The sequence below is a fragment of the Haliotis cracherodii genome, unplaced genomic scaffold, assembly GCF_022045235.1.
Source record: "Haliotis cracherodii isolate W230 unplaced genomic scaffold, xgHalCrac1.p SCAF_2, whole genome shotgun sequence".
In the NCBI taxonomy this organism is placed as follows: Eukaryota; Metazoa; Mollusca; class Gastropoda; order Lepetellida; family Haliotidae; genus Haliotis; species Haliotis cracherodii.
In genome coordinates, this window is record NW_027266275.1 from 5,148,875 (window position 1) to 5,165,300 (window position 16,426).

Here is a 16,426-nt window from a genome sequence, read left to right on the forward strand (position 1 = left end):
AGTATCGATAAAACAACAATACGGGACCGACGTACAGATATTTTATATCAAAATGAACATGCCGGCATTAACAAACAAAACAAAACAAAACAAAACAAAACAAAACAAACAAACAAAGATAAAGGGAGCGCAGAATGCCATTCCTGAGTCTTTTAATGTCTGTGTTAATGCATGTATATAACGGTCTTGTGTACGTCCATCGTTTGTTCAATCCAGGCTGCACCGTTATAGCCGTCAGTACCCGCTTGTGTGTCCATGACGACCGTGACTGATGAAACAGCATTACTGCACTGATTTCTTTCGTTGTAGGGCAGTCGCGGCATGCCTGGAGTGCCGGGGACTACAGGGCAACCGGTGAGTTATCGCCCTTGTGTGAAGGTTATTTTCACAAAGATATATTCGTCTCGTTTATGATTGAGGTTTTCCGCTATTCCTCTAACTTTCTGTTTTTCACATTTTATGTTTATACAGTTTCTTACCGCTTCCGATGCAGGGAAAGGTACATACCGGTATATATCGTATCCATTTTATTTCCGCACGACAGGGTCGAGCCGGTGGGAGAGGCGCGATCGGCCACCCGGGACCAATGGGAGACGTGGGTCCCCATGGGCCGAAGGGGGACAAGGGGTTGGCTGGTTTTGATGGCGTCATGGGACCAAGGGGCTTTAGAGTGAGTAGAGAGACGCGGTGAAATCATTGGACTTGGTTGAATTGGACTGAAATCAGAGTAAATGAAATGTCCTCTTTCATTTTGGTTATAATGAACAAAGTTAATTTTATAGGATTATTATATGGTTGATTATGGCGATACTAACAAATAGTAATAGCAATAACGATGACGACGACGATGATAACGACGACGATGGTGATAAATGAATGAGTATGATTTTACGCCGTTATAAGCAATATTCCAGCAATATCACGACGGTGGACACCGGAAAATGGGCTTCCCAAATTGTACCCATGTTGGGAATTGAACCCGGATCTTCAGCGTTAGGAGGCGACGCTTTAACCACTTGGCTAATCCATCGCCCCGATGATGATGATGATGATGATGATGATGATGATGATGATGATGATGATGATGTTATTATGAGTCTGATGTGCCATTCCCTCGTTTCAGGGTCCGGTGGGAGTACCTGGGATGCCAGGCAAGAATGGTAAAACGGTAAGTAGTCTGCGGACACCCGGCATGGTGTAAGAGGGGGTGCGGGGTGTGCTGTTGATTATTGTTGAATGCAAACTTCAGTCTTAACGTTTTAATTGTTTCAGGGAGAGACTGGTCCCCCAGGAGAGGAGGGCATGCGCGGACTTCCTGGATGTGACGGACTGCACGTGAGTAACACGTTGTTAACCTAATCAGCCCGATACGACAGCCTAAATAGCTAAAGAGCTACGACCAAGACGTTTTGTGAATAAAAGCGAAAAGCAAAGACGACTGGTACAATTCCGGCCATATCATGCAAATGCGTCCTTGAATCACCATCAAATAGTGATGACACCAGGTTTTCGCGAAGAGGTGAGCGTATCCTGTCCCACCTGTGGCACCCGTCACAAACACATGCAAAAGCACCAAACTTTGTTAGTTATGTAGTTCATAAAGTATCGAGTCATGTAACATAGCTTATCAAGTCTCTCTATGCATCTCAACGCACCGACTAATTATTCTGTTATTAACAGTCACGAAGCGACTTTACGTTACCTAACAATAAGCATTCATGTATTGACTTTATAATCACGTTATAACAATAAATATTCATGCATGAACTTTACGTTACCTAACAATGTAAAAGTCATATGTCAACTTTACGTTACCTAGCACTGAACAGTCATATGTCGACTTAAAGTTACCTAGCACTGAAAGTCATATGTCGACTTTACGCTACCTAGCACTGAACAGTCATATGTCGACTTTACGTTACCTAGCACTTAACAGTCATATGTCGACTTTACGTTACCTAGCACTGAACAGTCATATATCGACTTTACATTACCTAGCACTGAACAGTCATATGTCGACTTTACATTACCTAACACTGAACAGTCATATGTCGACTTTATGTTACCAAGCACTGAACAGCCATATGTCGACTTTACGTTACCTAACACTGAACAGTCATATGTCGACTTTACGTTACCTAGCACTGAACAGTCATATGTCAACTTTACGTTACCTAGCACCGAACAGTCATATGTCGACTTTACGTTACCTAGCACTGAACAGTCATATGCCGACTTTACGTTACCTAGCATTGAAGTCATATGCTGACTTTTCGTTACCTAGCACTGAATAGTCACATGTCGACTTTACTTTACCTAGCACTGAACAGTCATATGTCGACTTTATGACACCCAGATATATGAATATTCATGGATTGAATCTACGTTATTCAGCAACAGCGACTTTTATGTCGACTTTACGATTCTCCGGGAAAATCAGTCATATATTGGATATCATTATTCAACTATAAGCAGTCACGTGTCGAATCACTTTCCTTGGCCCACACAAACACCTCTCCCTTGAGTCACACCTATAGAAGCTATTACATCCATGTTTCACGTTACACATACAGCACCCTTACCGCCACATGTATGTCGGGGGATAAGACAAGGCTGTGTTTACACACTGGCGTACACGCAGCACGTGGTGCACGGGAGACTGCTTACTGATTCCACTCGGGGGAATATGCAACCCACATTGCCATAGGTCGGGTAAGCTATCGAGGTGAAACTACCCTGTGGGTCAGATCAGACGTTATAATGGTAATATTTGTGTTTCAGGGAGTCAGTGGGGAGCCAGGGTCACCTGGTGTTCCAGGATCTATGGTGAGAGGCTGTCGGGTCCACTCGGCTTTTTCCGTTGACTACGTTGGGCAGCATTGGAATAGTGATATTGTATTTTTTAACTGAAACACGTGTACCGCTAGATTCCGCCGCTTGAAGTTCGTAATGGACGTTTTTAGGAAAAAAATAGATGTTTAACGGAAATTATGTAGTTTAATTTGATTTGGAAAGAAAAAAGTTAACAGTAACACTATTGATATGAATATGTAGGTTCACGATTGGCGTTATGTCACATGTTTGTCTCGGGCACGAACTTGTTTAAATATCGACTGTGTTGTCTAAGATGACTTTTATATGGGTTCGAAACCAGCCGATTGCGGGGAGAGGTTTGAATAAACTGATAACTGCTCATCACACTGCAGCTCGGTTAACGATAGCTGTTAACAGTGCCAATATAAGCAGAGGTACACGTACAGTCGCATGTCAAAAAGGAGCTTCATCAAGAACGAAGGTAAGACTGCTCTATACAATGTTTGTGTTTTGGATTCCCGTAAAACCTTCACGGAATCGTGTCTGTTACATTCTCTACTCTTCCATTGCAGGGTCCGAGGGGTCCTCCGGGTGTTAGTGTGCCGGTACGTCTGTCTTGTTCAGCTTTATGTGTATGTCTTTCAAACACGCAGTATACATGACTCCAAAGTCGTTATTGCAAATATTTGGGGGATTTAAGTTTATCTCGAGATTTTATTGGCTAAATGGGGTTATATCGTTCCTTCTCTGTGGGGATTCTTGACAAGAAATGTCTCCAGGACAAAATACTTGTTGAAGAAAGTTGGGAATAGGATGGTCACAAAGACCGCCACATAAGGTCACGTATACTGGACTGGAGACCGCCATCGAGGGGAGATAACTCTTGAACGGATTAATTGAGCGTCACCGTAACTCTGGCGTTGGGGGTTGATGCTCAGACTATCAACCACTGGTGTGTCTGGACCAGGCTCGGTTATTTACGTGCCGTCGTGATATAACAAATATTGGTGACTGTGACTTAAAACAATTACAATTGGAGATTCAACATATACACATCGTCTTTTGTGTGTTGGAATCGCGACTTGAATACTGCATGTCCCTATATTTGAAGCAGGGTAGTGTGGATGAAGTGTTATTTAACTCAAACAGCTTCAAATCCTATACAATCTGCACCTCTTTAGGTGTCATGTCGTTTCTAGGTTCGTCTATACCTGATTATGTTCAATATGTCTTGACCAGCTAGGACTCGCAGTAATTCCTTTGACTCCTTTTGTTGTCAACCTTCATCTCTCTCGACAATGCAAATTTTATTTTTCTCATAAAAATGAGAGACAAGTTCTTCACATTACCGTCAAGGATTGGACGTTTCCCAATCTCATGTTCGCTCCGATTGTTTCAAGGTTTGTCAGCACCATAACCATGCTCGTGGGTTTCACCGAAGTGGTAAGCGTGTGAGACCTGCATCACTTCGGGATTTCCTCCCACATCAACCTGCCACGCCGTGATAAAACTGGAATAATGTTCCAAACGGCGTTAAACCCAACTAACCCACTTACTCACTAGGTCCCAATCTAATTAAAATCAGGTATTTTACACCGATTTGAGCCTTCCCTGTGTGAAGCGTAGTAAAATATCCGTCTTTGCATGAGATAGGAAAGTGGTCACCACGTCTGTACTCCAGACCCACACGGTCAGTCTCCTCGTGTTTAACGAAATATTGAATTGCAGGGTATCCGAGGTCCCCCGGGCCTGCCCGGCCTCCCAGCGAACCACACCCTAGACGGAGCACCTGCCCTCGTCAATATGATTACGAAGATTGCCAAAGGCCTGAAAGGTGAAAAAGTAAGACACAGATCTCAGACAATTTTGCGTCAATTATCTTGTCCAATAGATATGTTTGCGATAGTAAGTTTTAAAAACACAACAGTGACATGGTTGTGTAATATAATATTTACCTGAATATCTTCGATGTAATCTTACACGTTTTGAAAATCATTTGGATTTCGTTATCTTTAATATCTGAGTGTTTCGACATCTGAAGAATGTGTGAAGCCCATTTCTGGCATTCCCCGCCGGAATTCTAGTTTTGCCAAAAGCGGCGTAAAACCACACTCATACTCTCTGGGTTTTCAGAAAAAACGAAACTAGACAATCTCAACTGAACACACACGTTCATTACAATCACGTCATCTTGTGATGATGGTTATCTGTTTCCGATTTGTTGCCATTGATTTGGAAATATTCAAAATTGTTTTCTTTTTTCGTCATCGATGGAATTTCCATTTTCAATATCTTCAACGAACACAATGTTTGCATCTTTACCAATCACTTCCTGGTAATTAATATTTCCCAAATGCCTTTATTACATCTTCTCGAGACAAAACGCAAAACACTAAAAAATTATTTTATTGTCAGTTAACGCCCCTGACTCGGGAAGATGGTGATTAATGCCCGTGAACTACTTCTCAGTGCCAACCAAAGTAACTGAAGCGCTAGTAAAATCGTAACCTAATCACGTGCGTTTTGTCTGTTACAGGGAGAGCGGGGACTGAGAGGTGAGAGATGTTGGTGGGAGGGGGTACGAGTGCGTCAACAAGCTACTGGCTACCTACAGCTAGATGCAGATAGATTAAAATGTAGTGAAACAACGTTACCGGCTCAAAAGTCAAATTTACTGATCATGGAAGCATGGTTTAGAGTAATGTCCCTTTAATCACATATCGGAATGATGGGTTTTAAGGCTAACGGAACCCGGACTGACGATGTTTCACTCCATACAGATATGAATTGGTCTCAAAAGCATTATTGCGCCATAAGAATCAAATGTAAACATTCTATGCAACAATATTTTATACATACAAATCCACAAGACTAAATCTGATGTAAATGAAAACCATATCATCACATATGAACTAACTATTGAGGAATAAGATTACACTTTGTAATATATATGGACCTCATAGTGATGACCCAGTGTTCTATAATACCTTTTATATTAACTAATAAGTGTTACGTCTCCTGTGTACTATAAATTGTCCATTTGCCTTAGACAGGGTGACCCAATATTACGGGGTCCATATCTTTTCATCATTTTTTCATAAACATCCCCAAATATAACTACTTTTATTTCTCTTCATCAACCATTAAAACTTCCAATACGTTTATTTGACTTCATTTCATTCAATAAGGCTTCCAGATCTTAAACGAAAATTAGCTTGGGGCGGATCTTCTTTTTCAAAAAATGGTACCGACCTCCAAGCTTGATTCAAAATAATATGGATGTATATATGTATACTATAGACAGACCCGTAACAAGGGGAATAACTCTTGTAGCACTACCGATCGCTCAGTGGCTCTGACGAGTCTCTCGGTGGCTTCTGTTCAACCTTAAAGATGGACATTGCTATGCTGCCTATTTCTGTTTCCATGTTTAACTGAGACATTGTTTATTAGAGTAATCATGTCTGCTAATTGTTATACAGAGTTGCATTTGGGTAAATTGACGAATAAGGTGATGCTTGTGTTTCATGTATTGGAACCAAACTGGTTACAGGTCAGCCAAATGGTCACACCCAAGTCCCCCATTTTATCCATACTACGACCGCTATACTTCACTACCAGCATCCCAGTAGCTTCAGGACCTCGTTCGTAGCGCCACGACTGTCATAAGTCAGTCTTACAATATAGGTATAACTAACGGTCTGTATATTTGTAAGGCTGAAAAAAGCTTATAATGTCCATCGTCGTATGGAGAGAGAGATGTATTAACGTGGGACTCTCTACTTTACAGGGCCGTACGGATTCCCAGGGTTCCGCTTCCCAGCAGTAAAAGGGTCCAGAGTAGGTAAACCTCACGTTCTATATATGTACCTGGGCAGCTGTCGTAGAGATGCATGGGTAATTAGGAACCCACGTACATGGGTGTATTCATTAGTTTTTTTGGTGTTTTATACACTGATTTCTTTTAATCTCGTTATCCGTTTCAAACCTAAACGCAAACTGAAATCTATTCATTCGTTCGTTAGTTTGTTCGTCTTTCTTTCGGAACGTTGTGGTAGCCTATTGATTAGAGCATTAGCTCGCAAGTTCGATGACCAGGGTTCGATTCCCCACATGGGAAAATTGTGTGAAGCGCATTTCTTGCGTCCTCCGCCTTGATATTGCTGGAATATTGCTAAAAGCAGCGTAATACCATTATCGATCACTCACTCACCCACTTCATTCCTTCATTCGTTATGGTGATCTGCAGGGTCTCCCCGGGCCACGTGGGTACGCAGGGAAAGACGGCCTCCCTGGGCCCCCGGGCTCTCCAGGCATACCCGGGAAACCAGGGGGGTCTGGCCCTGTAAGGGGCTTACTCGGACCCCGGGGAGAGAAAGGGTCTATAGGCACTCCAGGACGTGACGGTCTCCCCGGGCTACATGGCCCTAAAGGCAGCCTTGGGGTCGGGCTCCCTGGCAGTAAAGGTTCAAAGGGAGAGGAAGGGATGGTCGGTATGCCAGGACGCTCGGGTCGGGATTGTCCACCAGGGGCGGAGCTACCAGGGCTCCCAGGGATGCCAGGACCCCCCGGGCCACGAGGGCTGTCAGTTAAAGGCGAAAAGGGCTATCACGGAACAATTGGGCCGTCAGGTAACACACAGAATGGTTGCAAACAGTTCACTCAGTTTCTTTTATGTTTAGTTCAGGCTATAACAAGTTGATTGCTTAAGAAGGAGACAGTATGCATGTCAACTGTATTGTAGAACAACGTTTCATCGGATGAGAGGGCCAAGTAGGGAGAATAATACAACGAACAGATCACTTAAATCAATGACCCTAAGCACTACACTCCATTTGGCTCCAAATGATAACAATGAATTGCAAAATAACTCAAAATCGGGAATAGTCTATTAAATGTCACTGCTGTACGCGACAATGGATACCCTGTACTAACACTATCTGCTGTTTGTTATTTTTATTCCCATTACTGGAAAAAGTTGTTTCAGAAACTAGCATGTTGTGATGTGTACTTTTCAAAGGGGACAAGAAACGTTGTGTTCCTCATAATAAAGAAGTTGACATCCATAAGCTCTCGCCGCGATTCGCTGTGCAGAGTTACGTCCCTTGGGCACGCCAGAAACCTATGATTGTGGGTTCGAATCCCGGTTCACCCCGATTATGTTTCTAGGTTTGTCAGCACCATACCCGTGCTCGTGGGTTTCACCGAAGTGGTAAACGTCTGAGACCTGCATCACTTCGGGCTTTCCTCCTACATTAAGCTGACACGCCGTGATATAACTGGAATACTGTTAAAAGCGGCGTTAAACCCAACTCACTCACTCACTCACTCACTCTCTCTATTATGTGTATCAAAGACACATTCAAAGACTTGAAATTGCTTGCTTGTTCAGATTAACTCTTTTCCTAATGCTGATGTAACATGGCGTATCCAATAACTGTGTCGTCTTCCGTCTCCTGATTCACTACTAAAGCGAAAATGATGCATGGAAGATATTAAAAAGTACCATTTTGGCATAACATAATCTAAACGAGTGTTCTGTGCATAGGAAAGCGAGGCCGGAAGGGTGTGGCCGGGAAACCGGGACCTGTTGGTGAAAAAGGGGAACGCGGGTATTCCGGTCCCCCAGGTCCCCCGGGAGGAGCGGTCACGGAGGCAGGAACTGTAGTAGGGCCCATTGGGCAGAAGGGGGAACAAGGGGAGGGCGTGAGAGGTCAAACAGGTCCTAGAGGATTCCCGGGGGTGAGTGGCGAGCCTGGGAGGGACGGGCTACCCGGTCTGGACGGTGAGGATGGACTGCCGGGATCCCCCGGAACTCCTGGAGAGGGAATTCCGGGTATGCGAGGTAGGTAGTTGATCTGTCTCAGTGAAGAGTTATCTCCCTTACTCGATTCGTTAACGATCGCCTCTTTCACGTCTACGTCTAAGCACGGACCTATATACAAGTCCGTGGTCTAAGTTATACAATTCTATATCGAGCAACATCTATATAAGGGACACGACAGTCGCCAGATTTTGTTGTGTCATTATTATATTGTGAAATCCGGTTCTGACATGACTTCCTTTCAATGCTGTATGAGATGGCATGTATTGGGACGAGTCGAGTGACTTCTCCCCTTTCTGTAACCTTGAACAAATAGTTCAAAGCTTTATTCGTAACATTTGACAGTATTATTCCGTACATTTGTCCATTATTTCAACCGATGTACTTTCTGACTGACTGGCCGCCGATGTAGTTCGGCTTGTCCCGTAAAGACACGAGTCTTTATGAATGACGGTTGATTCGGCTTTTTGCTGTATTGAATTGTGAGTTAATTATAGCATTGTGTGAGCCTTACCTTGTACTATCACTGGAAGATACCGGAACTAACGGACCCAGTATTGTGACCAATGCGTGGCAAAGGTTCTGTTTCAAACCTCATATTTCCAATTATCAATTACTGAATAGAATACAAAACAGAAATCTCACCAACGATAGTTTATTCACATGCCACAATACCTCGATATTCGATAATTTACGCCGACCACGTGGAAAAGAAAACAAATGGCCGCTCTTCACAGAGAGTAAGGACATAATATAAATGCTTGATTTCAGGCCCGAAGGGGATGTCTGGGACTCCAGGGGTGCCGGGGGAGATGGGGTTCCCGGGAGAGAAGGGGGAAAGCGGAATTGCGGGACCCCCGGGTCGGCCTGGCCCACAAGGCCTGCAAGGTCAAGGTCTCCCCGGGCTAGACGGTCTCAATGGCGTTAAGGGGAGCAAGGGGACGCCGGGTAGGGAGGGTTACCCTGGAGAACCGGGCGCCCCGGGGGAGAGAGGAGTGAAGGGGGAGTCGGGTTTATCCTCTGATGGGATCAAGGGCGAGAAGGGAGCCCCTGGTGAAGGTCTGAACGGGAGGGACGGGGTGGAGGGACGACCTGGAGTCAAGGGGGAGAAGGGAGCTGCTGGTCTGCCCGGAGAGCCAGGGAGGGACGGGGAACCAGGGAGACCCGCATCAGATGCTGACAGTATACCAGGGATCAAAGGTCAGTGAGTAACGCTGAATATTTTGATGTATGTACGGAAGCCTTGTTTGGCCATTTGTTTTTCTAAATATTTTTCAACACACTAAGTTGAAATTTCAAAAGATACTGACTTGAAATTTCAAGATACATAACAAGTTGAAATTTCAATATCATTATCTTGAAGTTTCAACATAGAACCTTGAAATTTCAACTTAACATCTTGAAATTTCAAGAAGAAAACCCAAAAGACACTAATGGCCCTAAAAGGCTTCCGTATGTATGTACATATCACAATAGTAATCTCGACAGGAGAGGAATACGTTTGTTGTGTTGTAGTGAATTCTGGGTAAGGTCCTCGGTTCCTCACCCTGTCGTAAATGGAGGCTAACGAGGATCGTATAAATTGTAATCTGGATTGTTGTATGTCATCATGCTTCATGGGTCGCTACTCAACCACTGGTTTGCTGGCCCGGACTCGAGTATAATCCTCCCGTACAGTAAATTACGTTTATAACGAACATGCTTATAACGAACTGACGGAAATACCGAATTTACCTTTTTGTCCCGACTATTTGCTGTTGTTACGCTGTATATATGCATATAACGAACTACGGCTAAAATGAACTAAAATTAGTGACCCTTTGAGGTCGTTATAACCGTAACTGAGTTCGTTATAACCGTAGTTTACTGTATTAAGCTGAGACACCGTGATATAACTGGAATATATACTGTCAAAAGCGGCTTCCAATCTTACTCACTGACATCGCAACGACAGGGGTGACCTGGTGTAGATGAGTCCTATAAGTAAAGGTGATGGTGCGCGGTTTATAGTTTTTCATAAGTTTCTTGATTCATTCGGCAAAACTTTAGATAGTCGATTCTGACGTATACTCGTTTACCCTGGATCTTAAAACTTTCGAAACTGAGCGCTAGCGTTTAAAACATGGCATTAACTGACTGAATAATGCCCAACAATGTCCTCACATCTGTGGAGTGAGATATGACGCTGTAGAAGTGGAACGGTCCAAGCCTAAGCATGCTCAGTGATCGTCCCTATATAAATAAATTGCAAGTGATTTCATGTCATGTTATGTTTGCGTTTATACTTCCATGATCCGAAACAAATAGGCCACGTCCACAAGCGGACTACCATTTCCTTGGTGCCGTTGTACAGAACAACCTCTAGCTCTACGAGTGTCGTAATCCTGTGTTCGCTTTGTGCAACGGCGCCCAGATTGACAATTGGGCCTGGCGTGGGCTGTTGCATTGTTGCGCTGAACGATGTTATTCATTTCGTATTGTTGTCTACATGTTTGAGTGTTACTAATTAAATAAGGTGTTTGAGACGTTATAACTGTTGCCTTATTTATTGATAAGAATTTACTTGAATTTTTTGCGCGTTTATGGAGTATAACGTAAAAACCGGTTTGCACACTTTTAGTAATTCGCCACGGCTCCACACAGATTGGCACATCAGTTTTAACGTTTAAGCCTCCACAAGCGCAAATGAATATTAAAATCAATTCTTAATTGAATGGTGTTTATCAATTATATGTCTTCAGGTGAAAGGGGCTTAACTGGGCTGGACGGCGAGAGGGGTTACCCTGGATCAGACGGTCCCCAGGGACCACCAGGGGTTCCTGGGGAGAAGGGGGAACAAGGTCTGCAGGGTCTACCAGGGCTTGACGGTCTAGATGGACAGATCGGCCTTTCTGGGGCTAATGGTCTTAACGGCGAGCCCGGGGCCCCGGGGTGGGATGGGGACAAGGGCGAGGCAGGGGAACCAGGACCCCGGGGCTACCCAGGGGAGATGGGAATGCCGGGAGAACAGGGGTATGGAGTGGAGGGACCTAGAGGACAGAAGGGGGAGCCCGGAGAAGTCGCCAGCGGGTTGCAGGGGGAGAGGGGCGAACCAGGCCCTCTGGGTCAGACTGGATTGCCAGGCCTCCGGGGCCTGCCTGGGGGTGACGGCCAGAAAGGAGAGCGGGGACAGCCCGGCTTTGGGATGAAAGGCTTCAAAGGTAGATCGGGTATATGACTGTCCTTAATACATACAACTCAAAAGGAGTAAGAGAACAGCCGATTCTGTCATGCTATATGCACATAGTGATCTGAAGGAATCAGGTTTTCTTGGATGACCGATTAACTACAGCAGGATGAACCGAGTAGTATTTAAACATATGAAAGCAAGTATGAACAATTTTTATCCATATCAAAGATGAGATGTGAGATTGTAGATCTGTAAAATTCGTCTATACATTTACATAATTTTCGAAATGCGCCAACCTTTTAAAAATTGTGAGGAAAGTGTTCATATGAATGGGAATTAGTCTTGGCGCTTTTCTTGCATTTTATCGTCATGTGACCGTACAACAACACTAAATGTTTATGGTGTCACGAACAATGACCTACGGTATGCGTGTTCTGTAGTGTATCAATTCCATGCAGGCGACAAGGGCATGGTCGGGATGGGCAGGCCCGGCCCCCGGGGGGAGAGAGGTGACCCTGGAATTAAGGGTGAAGTCGGCCCAGAAGGACCCTCGGGACCAGCCGGGTTTGGAGAACAGGGAGAGAAGGGTGAGGCAGGGGTCGGGATTCCGGGACTCACGGGATCCAAGGGGGAGCGGGGAGAAGGCCTGCCGGGATCCAGAGGAACACCAGGTAGGAAGGAGCTATCACTTTTTATATATCTGGTTTCTATGAAATCGAAGAAGAATATTGTCGCTCTTCCAAAAACAAGCAACATTTGTCGAACTTTTTTTTTTTGTAACGCAACAATGTCCCTTTTAAGGTTCCGTAGGCTTCGTATGGATGTTTGGCTCCAGCTTTTATTTGACAATTTTACGAAACGGTTAAACTTCAATCTTTTCTTTCATAAGAATTTACTGATCATAGTGGAATTTAAATAAATAGATTATTAAGTTAATTTAAAAAAAATGGCTTGTAGTTTTTTTTCGATTCATTGCCAGACAGATATACAACATGAACCCTTAGGACTGAGGTGCTTAGCATCCATATTTCCTTGCTCTGTACACAAAGTCATGTATATATTTTTTTCACGCTGTGTCCATAAAACATCCATCAACAAGATGTATAAACATCCTCATCCACATATTCCCAGGTCTAGCCGGACCCTCTGCGTACATCTACGTCCGTCACAGCCAGGGTCAGCGCACCCCACCCTGCGTGTCCTGGCACCCCTCACTGTGGACCGGGTACAGCATCCTCCACACCGAGGATGAGGGGCGGGCTCACTCACAGGATCTCGGTACGGCACTGGCCTTATACAGCTTTCATGCGTTTCTTGTATTTCTTTTGTTGTTTAACGCCGCACTCAGCATAATTCCAGCTATGTCTGTGACGGCCGTCTACTAAATAATCGAGTCTGGACCAGATAATCTAGTGATTGACACCATGAGCATCGATCCACGCAATTGGGATTGCTGAAGACGGGAGTCTGTCATACAATCTAATTGTATATCGATATAGTTTTTAATTTGAAGTTTACACGATATCGGCTTTTCAATTGGACGAGAGGTCGGTCACATGACCGCGAAATTGACGCTCATAAGTGTATGAACGACACAATTTGCGTTCAATCATAAGTGTATTTAAGACACACAAACAACAATGAGGCAAATGAGAATCTCATCTGGATGGAGAGAAACTTCAGTACACTGCTGACCATTTCCAGTTCTCGTTGTCCAGCCGATCTCAGCCTTTGAGAACATACCCAGATGGTTGTTTTCATGCGTTATTATCTCCCCTTTTCTGCATTCCCCAATCTTTATGCATTGTTGCAGTTGTATGTACATGCGTAGAGGCGAAAATTAACTTTTTCAGTGACATAGATGGCACAAACCACTGGCTTGCTGCCCCCCCCCCCCCCCCCCCCCTCTCTCTCCCCCCCCCCCCCCCTCTCTTTCTTTCTCTTTCTAATGAGTATTCGTAAATCTGTAGATAAAGGCGGAGGCCATCTTGAAAATAAGCGGCATGTGCGCGCAGATCCCACATCTCGGGGAGTTCTGTGACGGCGTGTCAGCGTGTCAGCGTGTTGCGGGTGTAAAGCCCGAAGCGATGACGGTCATAAACGTTGCACCGGTATGATACTGACAAACCAAGCAATATAATCAGATCTGGGATTACAAACCCACGATCATGATTCTAACATGTCGAGGGGACACACCTGAATAGTAAACTACCGCGCCCGAGACGCCTGGACCCCCCGTGCCCCTCTTCTGTAGAGATCCTGCTCTTACATACATAAAGCATGTGTTCATTGCAGGTCTGGGTGGTTCCTGTGTCAGCCGATTCAGTCCAATGCCCATCCTCTTTTGCAACATCCATAACGTCTGCAACTACGCCAGCCGCACAGCTACCAGCTACTGGCTGTCCACAGGGGAGGTAATCCCCATGATGCCTGTAGAGGGCGCTGCAATGCTGACGTATATCAGCCGATGTACAGTTTGCCAGGCCCCCGCGCCAGTCATAGCAGTTCACAGTCAGACGCCCCAGAACCCCGACTGCCCCCAGGACTGGGAGGAACTGTGGACTGGGTACAGCTTTGTCATGGTAAGACGTCTTCAACGCTGCATCTGCTACAATTATCGACACATAGTGCATGAGTGAGTGAGTTGTTTTATCGCCGCTTTGAACAGTATTTCTGTTATTGTTGACCCGGAGGTTTTACCATTTGAAACACTTGCATGATGACATACCACAGATCATAATTGTGGTTTTGCTGGGATTCGAACCATTTTTGTTAACGAGGATGTGGTGCTTGTGACGTGTGACATAGTAGACAAGAGAAATTGACATGAAAATAATTAAACCTGCATTTAGTTCAACGACCAAGGTTCTATAAAAATAAGATTAGCTTGGTGCAATGAAGCCCGGAAAAAACCCCAAAATCAACCATTGGGAAATGTGTTTTTGGGCATCGAAAATTTTATTGAATGCTGCATTTAGCATAAGATCGTGAAAGTAAGTTGTCCAACTAGTAGTATAGCAGAATTTAAGTCTTGGTTCCCTGACGGCGAGGAGCGTAGCTTTACTTCAACCACTGGTCTGTCTGGCACATTTAGCAACAGTGACCTAGCGTGAATATTGCTCACGGGTATTCACACTTAATCACCAGCTCTTTTCGTGTTTCAAACATTTGTAACATCAACAATAATAGTTTGGGGCTGTAAATTCATGACGAGATTTACCATAAACTATTTGTTCCGTACAGCATGCCGTTGGATCAATGAGCGGAGGACAACCACTAGCAAGTCCGGGAAGCTGTTTGGAGTCTTTTTCAACAAACCCATTTATAGAATGCACAAGCTCCGGACAGTGCCACTACTTCTCCGACAAATTTAGCTTCTGGTTGGCCACAGTACCGGACAGAAATAACTTCACCCCTGCTCAGGAGACTTTAAAAGCCGGACAACATCTCTCTCGTATCAGTCGATGTAAAGTCTGCATGCTGACTGTGCCGGTATGAGAATCTATAATACCTTGGCTTTGAAGTAAGCGAGGTTGTTACATTGCAGGCAAAGATAAAGAGGGGAAAATAGGTATATTGAGACTGTACATGGACTTTGCGTCCATAACCATATCTGCAATTCTCATAGTCTCAGCTGGTGCTAACCTTTGTTATCGGGTATTTTTAAGTTGTTTTCTTTCAAATAGAACATGTGTTGTCTTAAGAATATGAAAGTGTTCTTTAACGTCTTTTGAGTAGAATATATTAACGACGGACGCTTGCTCTGTTTGACTAAAACGACGTATTTGTACAAGACGATGACCCAGCCTGTGTGTATCTCATATTCATAGTGTGACATGACCGTCCTGTAACCAGTAAGGGATTATTCCTGACAGACATTCACTCCGACAACACGGACAAAACCTGTGCAGAGATGTGTGTAGCCTTCCAACAATCCATTTTCACAGTACTCTGAATTGGGCATAAACTGTAATGTTTGCGAGAAGTGTGAGCAGGAGTGAGAAGCTTCTCGTCACCTCCATCACGAGACAGTGAACACTCGTGAAGACCTTTGGGATATGCATTGCGTTTGACCACATGCCCTAACGGTCATCCAAACACTGGATGCTGTCAACGGAACAACAAGCCTAACCTCCAGACTTTTGGAAAGTCTCCTTTTCTGCCAAAACAGCTGAACAATATGAGAATATTGTGTCCATGAATTCAGAAGGATGTTCTCATATTTTAACATTTTCAATAACAATAATTTGTTTATCGAATCAGCATAATATTTTGTTCGGAAGCAACTTGGTACATGTATTCAAGGCTACTCCTATGACATGTTATGCTTGAGATGAATCCCACGGAAGAATAGCTACATCTGTCATGCAACTGTCAATGATGCATGCATCGTCGCTTTAAGACCACGTGAGGCGGCACTGTGTCACTGTGTGGCCCGGCATGGAGTGAGTGAAAGAACAATATTCCAAGTCCCGGCGTGTCAGCTTGACGTGGGAGGAAAGCCCGCTATGACGCAGGTATTATCACCCAGGGGACAAAAACACGAGAACGGCTATAGTGCTGACAGGCTGTGAATCATAATCGGGGCAAACCGGGATTCGAAACCACGATCATAGGTT

At 44.4% G+C, this 16,426-nt stretch overlaps 1 protein-coding gene across 1 annotated transcript; it reads left to right on the plus strand.

Moving 5' to 3' along the window:
- The first annotated feature begins 321 nt into the window (after window positions 1-321).
- On the plus strand, window positions 322-15,458 carry LOC139468631 (collagen alpha-2(IV) chain-like). Its single transcript, XM_071250753.1, has 17 exons — window positions 322-354; window positions 545-670; window positions 1,124-1,168; window positions 1,273-1,335; window positions 2,782-2,826; window positions 3,387-3,419; window positions 4,543-4,656; window positions 5,351-5,369; window positions 6,605-6,654; window positions 7,064-7,445; window positions 8,363-8,659; window positions 9,410-9,838; window positions 11,380-11,838; window positions 12,266-12,478; window positions 12,939-13,085; window positions 14,103-14,389; window positions 15,051-15,458. The coding sequence occupies exons 1-17, from the start codon at window positions 322-324 to the stop codon at window positions 15,303-15,305; spliced, it is 2,997 nt and encodes a 998-aa protein (XP_071106854.1). The 3' UTR covers window positions 15,306-15,458.
- The last annotated feature ends 968 nt before the right edge of the window (window positions 15,459-16,426 follow it).

Bases quoted from the DNA above. Each gene is read 5' to 3' on its own strand.
- LOC139468631 (XM_071250753.1), top strand. From the start codon at position 322: ATGCCTGGAGTGCCGGGGACTACAGGGCAACCG. The intron at 355-544 runs GTGAGTTATCGC...TCCGCACGACAG, and splicing joins CGGGGACTACAGGGCAACCG to GGTCGAGCCGGTGGGAGAGG. The intron at 11,839-12,265 runs GTAGATCGGGTA...AATTCCATGCAG, and splicing joins TGGGATGAAAGGCTTCAAAG to GCGACAAGGGCATGGTCGGG.